At 42.7% G+C, this 12772-nt stretch overlaps 1 protein-coding gene across 2 annotated transcripts in view; it reads left to right on the forward strand.

Annotated features, from left to right (window-relative positions):
- The first annotated feature begins 7499 nt into the window (after positions 1–7499).
- Positions 7500–12772, forward strand: part of LOC311137272 (spondin-1-like) — a 134716-nt gene continuing 129443 nt past the window's right edge. The window contains exons 1-2 of one of the 2 annotated variants that reach the window (XM_084171671.1): positions 7500–7663; positions 7838–8100. In XM_084171671.1, the coding sequence (XP_084027797.1) occupies positions 7872–8100 (229 nt within the window). In that variant the 5' untranslated portion in view covers positions 7500–7663; positions 7838–7871. Of the gene's footprint in view, positions 8101–12772 lie in introns of both variants that reach the window. The other variant, XM_084171672.1, reaches the window with a different exon arrangement.

Below are 12772 nucleotides of genomic sequence, written 5' to 3' on the forward strand. Positions count from 1 at the left end.
TCCCTAGATCAGCTAGATGTAGGCAAGGGTGTGCAAGGTGGTATTTAATGTGTCACTGTCTGTCACCTTGATTACTCCAATTTGACTTTCGACATGTGCACCTACGTTATAAACTTTCATTCGTAGGCTAGGTTGTAGTCAATCTCATGATCGGTATAGGGAAAATGTGTGTAGTAGCCTAAACCTATCGATGTTACATTGAGCTGGGTGAATGGAATACGAATGACAGTCATCCAATATGCTGTAATATAAATAAAATATGCTCATAAAATAAAGAAATTGTCCTCCCTAATCTTAAACGGCACCGACCGTCACTGGTGTCCGCGTGTGACCAAGTTACAGTAATGGGCCTCAACATCACGTTCTAACCAGACAGCACTATAGTGGGCAAAACAAAAACCAATCAGCATTAAGTGTACTAGCGTGTGAAGGCATTCACAGCCGACTGCTCAGATGAGCTCCAGCTAGCCGTTTTTTCATGATTCTAGGTCTCGCCGGATTTAGCGACCAACAGTGTTTTTCACCATATGTTGGTTGGTGATGTACAGTACTTCAGCACAATGAGTTACACATGTAGATGTATGCTCATCATCTCCAGCAGCACACTTGGAAGCCACTAGCCTGAGGAGGAGAAACATTCACTATGTGTGGAAGCTCAGTGAGGCGAGCCCACATCACATCAGCATGGGTGAAGAATGGTCTGCTACCCTCAGGATCACTCTAATGCTAAATAATGTCCATTCATACAGGGAGCTGATAAATTAAGTACCCCATGTATACTTCAGTACTTCTACTAGGCAGTTACTTTATATCTCACTCAAATGAAATGAAACACTGCTTAAGAAATGTAACATAATTGGGCAATTCATAGACCGTTTCAGGCTTTTAGAAGTCAATATTCAACACCTTTCCTATCTTAATTCTCACCATTATCTCTGATAGACTGCACTACTGTATCAACGCAGCTAAGCACTACCTCAACAGTGTGTTTCATTTAAATATTACTTGGGATATATGATATAGTCTCACTCAGAGAGAAATACTACAATTACCTGAGTACATGCATTTTGATTCAGTTATCTGCCATTACTCGCTGTAACTGCATCTGATGGCCTCCAAACGTTCAGGATATTTCAGAAGTGTGTTTAATGGACGTCTGAACCAATTACCTGCAACTCCCATCAAGGTTCAGTGTACAGTCTTAGAGAAGCAGGTCAGACTGACACAGCACACAGCACACTGCCTGCTGAGAGTGACCAAACACTTTATAGTCTATTACACGTTATTAATAGATTGATTTGATGATGATACAGAACATGGTATATTATATTATTAATATGTTATCTTATACCCCTTTCACACTATCGTGCTGACGCAAAACAAGCTACGCTGCCTCTGGTATTTTCTTTTGAAATGGTCATTTCCGGCACAGTTACAGCAACTATGGTGGATACGTAACCAGGCACAGCTTCATCTAGCTTGGCTTGGTTCGGCTCAGTACTGTGAAAAGCCCTTTATTGTTTGTTTACGTTGGTAGGTTGAAGCGTACATGTACACATCTGTGTCTGTGTTTATGCATGTTGTAAAATAAAAATGTACCATTGCACAACAGTATTGTAAAAACAGCCACACATGCCTCTATATGGGAAACAGCCACCCCTCATCGATACACGTTACAGAGATTGGTTGCCAGATGGGTTTCCTCAGATAACGTCAATGCGGATGCAGAGTAACCACCTCCAGCCTCAGGCATTGTTCTCCTCTATGTGCTGTTACCACTGTCATATAGCTCCACTCCCAGGTCCACACCAGAATAACTTTCCTCAACATACAGACCAAACACCAACCATTATTCAATGACGTATGTTAAGTGATGTTTATTTCACCTTGCTGGGGAAATGTTTACATAGCAACACAGAGATTGGTATGCCTCAATTAGGTTTTAGTGAACGGTAGCATGGGGAGAATTAGAACGAGACAAAGATAACGCGGAAGGAGATCGGTGTGCCTGTTAAGGAGCCAGAGACGAGTGGCTAATCTGCCTTTGCCATCGGTACTATTGGCCAACGTACAATCGCTTGATAATAAAGTGGACGAACTACAAGCAGGTATATCCTACCAAAGGGACATTAAAAACTGTAATATCTTATGTTTCACCGAGTCTTGGCTGAACAACGACATGAATAGCATACTCATGGGGTTATACACGGTATCGGCAGGATAGAACAGCAGCCTCTGGTAAAACAAGGGGTGGTGATGTATATTTGTAAACAACAGCTGGTGCACGATATCTAAGGACGTCTCGAGGTTTTGATCGCCTGAGGTAGAGTATCTCATGATAAGCTGTAGACCACACTATCTACCAAGATAGTTTTCATCTATATTCTTCGTAGCTGTCTATTTACCACCACAAACCGATCCTGGCACTAAGACCGCACTCAATGAGATGTGTACGGCCATAAGCAAACAGGAAAACGCTCATCCAGAGGCAGTGCTCCTAGTGGCTGGGGACTTAAATGCAGGGAAACTTAAATCCGTTTTCCCTCATTTTCTACCAGCATGTTAAATGTGCAACCAGAGGGAAAAAAACTCTAGACCACCTTTACTCCACACACAGAGACGCGTACAAATCTCTCCCTTGGCCTCCATTTGGCAAATCTGACCATAATTCTATATTCCTGATTCCTGCTTACAAGCAAAAACTAAAGCAGGAAGCACCAGTGACTCGGTCAATAAAAGTGGTCAGATGAAGCAGATGCTAAGCTAGAGGACTGTTTTGCTAGCACAGACTGGAATATGTTCCGGGATTCTTCCGATGGCATTGAGGAGTACACCACATCAGTCACTGGCTTCATCAATAAGTGCATCGATGACGTCATCCCCACAGTGACTGCACATACATGCCCCAACCAGAAGCCATGGATTACAGGCAACATCCGCACTGAGCTAAAGGGTAGAGCTGCCGCTTTCAAGGAGCGGGACTCTAACCCGGAAGCTTATAAGAAATCCCGCTATGCCCTCCGACGAACCATCAAACAGGCAAAGCGTCAATACAGGACTAAGATCGAATCGTACTACACCGGCTCCGACACTCGTCGGATGTGGCAGGGCTTGCAAACTACTACAGCCGCGAGCTGCCCAGTAACACGGGCCTACCAGACGAGCTAAATTACCTCTATGCTCGCTTCGAGGCAAGCAACACTGAAACATGCATGAGAGCATCAGCTGTTCCAGACGACTGTGTGATCACACTCTCCATAGCTGATGTGAGTAAAACCTTTAAACAGGTCAACATTCACAAGGCCGCAGGGCCAGACGGATTACCAGGACATGTACTCCGAGCATTTCACCCTGTCTGAGTCTGTAATAACAACATGTTTCAAGCAGACCACCATAGTCCCTGTGCCCAAGAACACTAAGGTAACCTGCCTAAATGACTACCGACCCATAGCACTCACGTCTGTAGCCATGAAGTGCATTTAAAGGCTGGTCATGGCTCACATCAACACCATTATCCCAGAAACCCTAGCCCACTCCAATTTGCATACCACCCCAACAGATCCACAGATGATGCAATCTCTATGGTGCTCCACACTGCCCTTTCACACCTGGACAAAAGGAACACCTATGTGAGAATGCTATTCATTGACTACAGTTCAGCGTTCAACACCATAGTGCCCTCAAAGCTCATCACTAAACTAAGGACCCTGGGACTAAACACCTCACTCTGCAACTGGATCCTGGACTTCCTGATGGGCCGCCCCCAGGTGGTAAGGGTAGGTAACAACACCTCTGCCACGCTGATCCTCAACACGGGGGACCCTCGGGTGCGTGCTCAGTCCCCTCCTGTACTCCCAGTTCACTCATGACTGCTTGGCCAGGCACATTTACATTACATTTTAGTCTCTTATCCAGAGCAACTTACAGTTAGTGAGTGCATACATTATTTTTTTTATTTTTATTTCATTCCCCCGTGGGAATCGAACCCACAACCTTGGCGTTGCAAACGCCATGCTCTACCAACTGAGCTACATCCCTGCCGGCCATTCCCTCCCCTACCCTGGACCAATTGTGCGCCGCCCCATGGGTCTCCCGGTCGCGGCCGGCTACGACAGAGCCTGGATTCGAACCAGGATCTCTAGTAGCACAGCGATGCAGTACCTTAGACCACTGCGCCACTCAGGAGGCACGACTCCAACACCATCATTAAGTTTGCCGATGACACAACAGTGGGAGACCCATGGGGCGGCGCACAATTGGTCCAGGGTAGGGGAGGGAATGGCCGGCAGGGATGTAGCTCAGTTGGTAGAGCATGGCGTTTGCAACGCCAGGGTTGTGGGTTCGATTCCCACGGGGGTATGAAATAAAAAATAAAAAAATAATGTATGCACTCACTAACTGTAAGTCGCTCTGGATAAGAGACTAAAATGTAATGTAAACCTGATCACCGAAAATGACAAGACAGCCTATACATTTACATTACATTTTAGTCATTTAGCAGACGCTCTTATCCAGAGCGACTTACAGGAGCAATTAGGGTTAAGTGCCTTGCTCAAGGGCACAGACAGATTTTTCACCTAGTTGGCTCTGGGATTAGAACCAGTGACCTTTCGGTTACTGGCACAACGCTCTTACCCACTAAGCCACCTGCCACCTATAGGAAGGAGGTCAGAGACGTGGCCATGTGGTGCCAGGACAACAACCTCTCCCTCAACGTGATCAAGACAAAGGAGATGATTGTGGACTACAGGAAAAAGAAGAGGACCGAGCATGCCCCCATTGTCATCGACGGGGCTCTAGTGGAGGAGGTTGAGAGCTTTACGTTCCTTGGTGTCCACATCACCAACACACTAACATGGTCCAAGCACACCAAGACAGTCATGAAGAGGGCACGACAAAACCTATTCCCCCTAAGGAGACTGAAAAGATTTGGCATGGGGTCCTCAGATCCTCAAAAGGTTCTACAGCTGCACCATCGAGAGGTGGTGAATTGGTCTCAGATATGAGGAAATTTACATAAAATGATTATGATGCCCCAGTGAAACATCACAGTAGCCTATGTCTGTATCAAAAGAGAGGTTTCCTAGTTTGTAATACATTTCTATGAATATATTATTTAATTTAATCAGTGTTTTAATGGATTGGACCTTATAGATAGACCTATGGTAGGCTACCCTCCATTAGTAAATATGTATTGATCTGAAATTGAACAGTCTGCCTAAATGAATTATCACATAGCTACCTTTGATTCACGTCCAGATATCTCACGTGTGCCTTTTACACATGAGTTGAATATAATTCGATTACAATAATAAATCATGCAAAAACAAACAAAAGATAACTTTTGTCAAATATACTGTGTCCGTCAAATGTATATAGTATGTATAAGATGGAAGTAGAAGCCTAAGTGTTGTTGTCCATTAGTTTACTACAGTTAGAGGAGTGGTGGTAGGATTATGGGACAATAATAAAGGAAAATATATTTTAAAAAATAATATACAGTGCATTCAGAAAGTATTCAGACCCCTTGACTTTTTCCACATTTTGTTACGTTACAGTCTTATTCTTAAATTGATTAAATCGTTTTTTCCCCACATCAATCTGTACACAATACCCCATAATGAAAAAGCAAAAACAGGTTTTATAATTTCTTGCAAATGTATAAAAAATAAAATAAAACGGAAATATCACATTTACGTAAGTATTCAGACCCAGTACTTTGCTGAAGCACCTTTGGCAGTGATTACAGCCTCAAGTCTTTTTGGGTATGACGCTACAAGCTTGGCACACCTGTATTTGGCGAATTTCTCCCATTCCTCTCTGCAGATCCTCTCAAGCTCAAGTCAGGTTGGATGGGGATCGTTGCTGCACAGCTATTTTCAGGTCTCTCCAGAGATGTTCGATCGGGTTCAAGTCCGGGCTCTGGCTGGGCCCCTCAAGGACATTGAGACTTGTCCCGAAGCCACTCCTGCGTTGTCTTGGCTGTGTGCTTAGGGTTGTTGTCCTGTTGGTAGGTGAACCTTCACCCCAGTATGAGTTCCTGAGCAGGTTTTCATCAAGGATCTCTGTACTTTGCTCTGTTCATCTTTGCCTCGATCCTGACTAGCCTCCCAGTCCCTGCCGCTGAAAAACATCCACACAGCATGATGCTGCCGCCACCATGCTTCACCGTAGGGATGGTGACAGGTTTCCTCCAGACGTGACACTTGGCATTCAGGCCATAGAGTTCAATCTTGGTTTCATCAGACCAGAGAATCTTGTTTCTCATCATCTGAGAGTCTTTAGGTGCCTTTTGGTAAATTCCAACCTGGCTGTCATGTGCCTTTTACTGAGGAGTGGCTTCCGTCTGGCTACTCTACCATAAAGGCCTGATTGGTGGAGTGCTGCAGAGATGGTTGTCCTTCTGGAAGGTTCTCCCATCTCCACAGAGGAACTCCAGAGCTCTGTCAGAGTGACCATCGGGTTCTTGGTCACCTCCCTGACCAAGGCCCTTCTCCCCCGATTGCTCAGTTTGGCCGGGCGGCCAGCTCTAGGAAGAGTCTTGGTGGTTCCAAACTTCTGCCATTTCAGAATGATGGAGGCCACTGTGTCCTTGGGGACCTTCAATGCTGCAGAAATGTTTTGTTACCCTTCCCCAGATCTGTGCCTCGACAGAATCCTGTCTTGGAGATCTACGGACAATTCCATCGACCTCATGGCTTGGTTTTTGCTCTGACATGCATTGTCAACTGTGGGACCTTATATAGACAGGTGTGTGCCTTTCCAAGTCTTGTCCAATCAATTGAATTTACCACAGGTGGACTCCAATCAAGTTGTAGAAACATCTCAAGGATGATCAATGGAAACAGAATGCACCTGAGCTCAATTTTGAGTCTCATAGCAAAGGGTCTGAATACTTATGAGTTCTTTGTTTTTTAAATATTTTTAATACATTTGCAAAAATGTCTAAAAACCTGTTTTCGTTTTGTCATTATAGGGTATTGTGTGTAGATTACTGAGAATTTAATTTTTTATAATTCATTTTAGAATAAGGCTGTAACATAACAAAATGTGGAAAAAGTCAAGGGGTCTGAATACTTTCCGAAGGCACTATATATATTTCATATATACATTTACCAAAAAATATATGGGGGATTCTAAATGATGCAGACAATTACGTTGATGGAAGCCACAATCTATATGCAATATTAAAGCTGATCTACCCCTTAAAAATTAAAATAAAAAATCAAATCAAATCATGCACTTTTATATAGACATTATAATTGTTTCATCGTCAAAAGTAAATAATTGAGACATGTTTTTGACTCACCAAACGATTGTGTCTCCATTACCATTAATAACATGTTTTACGCAAAGAAAAGACGCACAATTGTTATGAGCGCGTTGATGTAATTTACTTGTGAGATCCACGGCTGTGCAAACATTGGCCAACAGCTTTCCTGCGTCTCACCAAGAATGTCGAACGCTCCTCGGTCACAGGCTCACAGCGGCCATTGGTTGAAATGTCTGGGTTTTGTTTAAACTCTGCTGCCTTCATCGCTTCAATCTAGTCGTTTCAATGCTGCGGTTCGCTATTTCCCGGACGCTGAGAATTAGCCTACTCCCTTAACTCATCATTCAAGCCACCTATCACCGCTTTCCTCTCAAATCAGTGTAACTATAGGTACTGAAGCATTGCCATTGAATTTCAAAATCCGTCCGTCTGTGATGGATTCACCGCGGTTTCTCAAACTATTTATTACTTAAGTTTCAGGGCTAAATAGTTTGCAGGTATTTATTTTCGTGGGGACTGTGGGGAGAGAATTTATACTCCTATATTTTTGTTTGCTTTTTATAGGTGGAATAAAGAGCTTCGCACCACAACATACGTTATGGGAATATATATGCATTTGCTGCTTTTGCAGTATTTGGTGTCGAGTTTTTTGTGCAATGCTCTCGCTTTCGTCGAAGAACCCACAGATAAGCATGCGAAGTCGGATGGATATTGCGGCAGGATTTTACGGGCACAGACACAGGGTACACGGAGAGATGGCTACAATGAGTTTCGGCTAAGAGTCGAGGGGGACCCCGAAAACTACCAACCTGCAAGCACCTACAGAGGTATGCAGCTAGAGCACATTTTACTTACAGTTACTTGCTTGGCTTTTGTTATACCACCAAATTGAAGTGGCTTTGAAAATGACAACTAGCCTAACACCAAAGTCAAGTTTAGGTTCTGTGCACAAGTAACTTCATTTCGCAAATGTAGCTAACCTGAGTACTTATCACAACTCATTGTCACTTGAAATGCAAAACATTTAGGGCCAGTTCGAAAGTTACTGGGGGGGAGTTGGTCCAACTTAAGGTGTCATAAAACAAATGCACCCCCTCCACAATGCAGTGTTAATTTTGGCACTCTTTTTTAGATTTAGTCTAGTCTTAGTCATTTTGACAAAAATATAATTAAGTCTTAGTCAAATTTTTTCATTTAAATAATTACTTAGTCTAGTTATTGTCAAAATGATGAAAACAGAGGGCCATTTTAGTCAACTAAATGCCCTTTCATTTGAGTCACATCACATTTGTATTGCCTCATTAACTTATAGTAAACATAAATCACTGACTTCCATTTGAACAAACATACATAGCCTTGTCCTACCAACATATTCTTCTGCGTAACATCATATTTTCTTCCCAACCATAACATCATATTTTCTTCCCAAGTATAACATCATATTTTCTTCCCAACAGCAGAAATATGACAAACATGTAAAATAATATAAAAATTATCTGGCCATGTAATGGGACCTAATACAGCCTACATATTGCATATTACATACAAAACAAGCACACACACAAGCAGAGAGAGAGGGAGAGAAACAGAGAGTAGCACAATCACCAGATGCAACGTATTGGCAAAGTAGTATGGGTTGCGCCTCCGTCACTCAGTTGCCATTGTTATCAACGTTCCACAGACGTCGCAGCCACATTGATGTCCAAAAGTAGAATGGGGCTAATGACTGTTTCGCCCAGTGATGTAGTCAAGTCACTAAACCTCAAGTCAGAATCGAGTCCCAAGTCCCCTGTGTTCAAGTCCGATTACAAATCCGAGTCACCAATGGTCGAATCACGAGTTAAGTCACGAGTCCCTATGGCTGAAGTCCGAGTCCCCATGTTTGAGTCCTGGTCCAAGTGCTCAAGTCTGAGTCACTGGGTCCACATTAGCTCAAAATAAAGTTATTTACCCAGTCAGATATAGTGTAGTGGGATTTAGTCAATAAACTGTTTGCTATCCATTTCCCTTTCTTTCCATGCCACCAAATGTTTGCATATAGGCTACTGGTAATGTTACCAGGGCCACGCTCAGTTGCAAAACGTTCTTGTGCATTGCAGATAGAAATTCCATTAACAACGCCGACGTTATTCCTTATTCAACATGTCAGAGACGCATGTTTTTTTATACATAGCATATTTCTATCTGAACGTTCCAAAACGTTGCATCCTGCTGAACGCGCCCCAGGTTGTTAGCTATAGCTAGCTAACGAGGTAACGTGACTGAACAAGGTGTAGCCTAAACAAATAGTTAACTGGCCGGTCGGCAAGTAGCCTGGTTTTAGAAAAGCCTGGTATATGCTTTATGAATGTAAAATGCACAATAGAAAGAAAAAAAACGTAGCGCCGGTATTATGGGTCATATCTTTTGAATGGTAATGGCTAGAATCAAGGAATTTTCTCGGAGGATAAGAGGGAGACTTGGTTAGTACGTTGGTTACAGAACCTGGCTATGAAATGCAGTGGGGAAAGTGTGAGGGTTGAGTGAGACTACAAATTCAACAACCTTTCTACACTCAAGGGAGTATTGTATTGTTTTTAATTTCATAAAGCAGCTTGTGCTTCTTAACTAGGTAAAGGGTAACTAAGTAGAAGTCTGGTGGTGACTGGTTAGCTACAGAGAAGCAAGCGTCGCCTGCGCGGTGTGTGTACTCTGAGCAGGAGGAGCCTGTCTGCCCACACTCATCGCTTGCTCCCCCGCAGCTCACCAGCTGATGTAGGCTAGGCTGTGTGTACCAGGTTTGCCACATCCTTCCCACTGCTGAACAGAACTGTGCTGCTAATATGAATTGTGCTTAACACTGAAAATCTCTCAATCTCTCCAAAAACTTTTGTCCATTCCATTTAGTAGTCAGATATTAGTCAACTTAAATTATTTTTTGTTTTGTTTAGTTCTAGTTTTTTTCTGGTTCTATTTAGTCAGTTATAGGCTTGTCAATTGAAAAATAGGTGTTTGACCAATATTTTGCTCACTATTTTTGTTGACGGAAACACTGCCCCAATGTATTTTTTTCTTCTTCACATAACCCTCCCCTTGTACTGTAACAAATTGCACACCCTCCCATCTCATAGAATTAACTCAAAATAATGTTTACAACCACAAATAATAATGACTGTAGCGACCCTGTGTTTATAAACGTGGATATCGACTTTGCCACTTCAGCATGCTTTTATGGCACTGCCAATGCCACGCAGGGCTATGGGACAGAAGGTTGCGGGTTTGTCGACCACCACGGACGAACGCACTCTCCCTGCCTTTTTCATTACACTACGATCAGAGCCGGCTGCAGATAATGATCAGCTAGGGGGAAATCAGATTTTCAACATTTTGATGCCATATTTATAATTGTATTAAATATATGCAATGACTTTTCCACCAACATATTTCTGAGCCAATGCACCACACAACCAATAAACAAAGCATAACCACTTCGGGCACTTCAATATCATGGTTTGCTTTTTCAAAACCACAATAAATGGACTATGTCAACCTCGACAAACAGAAAATACCTCCCTCCCTACCTTTCAGGCCTACCCAGTATCAAATAATTTTCAACTTTTTGGTGTTTTGTAACAGATGTCTCTTTCCATTCATCAAATGGCCACTGCACATTTTGAATTGATTGATTTTATTTGTCAGTATTTTATTATATATATATATATATATATATATATACAAACAAACTCACACACAAAGTACAAAGATGTTTTAAAGTGACCGGGATTGCACAATAAAGTCAAGGACACAAACATTTTATTTTACATAAATACATATACAGTGGGGGAAAAAAGTATTTAGTCAGCCACCAATTGTGCAAGTTCTCCCACTTAAAAAGAAGAGAGAGGCCTGTAATTTTCATCATAGGGACACGTCAACTATGACAGACAAAATGAGAAAAAAAATTCCAGAAAATCACATTGTAGGATTTTTAATGAATTTATTTGCAAATTATGGTGGAAAATAAGTATTTGGTCAATAACAAAAGTTTCTCAATACTTTGTTATATACCCTTTGTTGGCAATGACACAGGTCAAACGTTTTCTGTAAGTCTTCACAAGCTTTTCACACACTGTTGCTGGTATTTTGGCCCATTCCTCCATGCAGATCTCTTCTAGAGCAGTGATGTTTTGGGGCTGTCGCTGGGCAACACGGACTTTCAACTCCCTCCAAAGATTTTCTATGGTGTTGAGATCTGGAGACTGGCTAGGCCACTCCAGGACCTTGAAATGCTTCTTACGAAGCCACTCCTTCGTTGCCCGGGCGGTGTGTTTGGGATCATTGTCATGCTGAAAGACCCAGCCACGTTTCATCTTCAATGCCCTTGCTGATGGAAGGAGGTTTTCACTCAAAATCTCACGATACATGGCCCCATTAATTCTTTCCTTTACACGGATCAGTCGTCCTGGTCCCTTTGCAGAAAAACAGCCCCAAAGCATGATGTTTCCACCCCCATGCTTCACAGTAGGTATGGTGTTCTTTGGATGCAACTCAGCATTCTTTGTCCTCCAAACACGACGAGTTGAGTTTTTACCAAAAAGTTATATTTTGGTTTCATCTGACCATATGACATTCTCCCAATCCTCTTCTGGATCATCCAAATGCACTCTAGCAAACTTCAGACGGGCCTGGACATGTACTGGTTTAAGCAGGTGGACACGTCTGGCACTGCAGGATTTGAGTCCCTGGCGGCGTAGTGTGTTACTGATGGTAGGCTTTGTTACTTTGGTCCCAGCTCTCTGCAGGTCATTCACTAGGTCCCCCCGTGTGGTTCTGGGATTTTTGCTCACCGTTCTTGTGATCATTTTGACCCCACGGGGTGAGATCTTGCGTGGAGCCCCATATCGAGGGAGATTATCAGTGGTCTTGTATGTCTTCCATTTCCTAATAATTGCTCCCACAGTTGATTTCTTCAAACCAAGCTGCTTACCTATTGCAGATTCGGTCTTCCCAGCCTGGTGCAGGTCTACAATTTTGTTTCTGGTGTCCTTTGACAGCTCTTTGGTCTTGGCCATAGTGGAGTTTGGAGTGTGACTGTTTGAGGTTGTGGACAGGTGTCTTTTATACTGATAACAAGTTCAAACAGGTGCCATTAATACAGGTAACGAGTGGAGGACAGAGGAGCCTCTTAAAGAAGAAGTTACAGGTCTGTGAGAGCCAGAAATCTTGCTTGTTTGTAGGTGACCAAATACTTATTTTCCACCATAATTTGCAAATAAATTCATTAAAAATTCCTACAATGTGATTTTCTGGAGAAAAAAAATCTCAATTTGTCTGTCATAGTTGACGTGTACCTATGATGGAAATTACAGGTCTCTCTCATCTTTTTAAGTGGGAGAACTTGCACAATTGGTGGCTGACTAAATACTTTTTTTCCCCCACTGTATACAGTTGCATAGATACAGACAAAACAATGTTCGACCTCCAGATGAGTATGAGGGGGTAGTTTAAGTACAAGTCTTA

The sequence above is a fragment of the Coregonus lavaretus genome (assembly GCF_964263955.1).
Source record: "Coregonus lavaretus genome assembly, chromosome: 11".
Lineage (NCBI taxonomy): Eukaryota > Metazoa > Chordata > Actinopteri > Salmoniformes > Salmonidae > Coregonus > Coregonus lavaretus.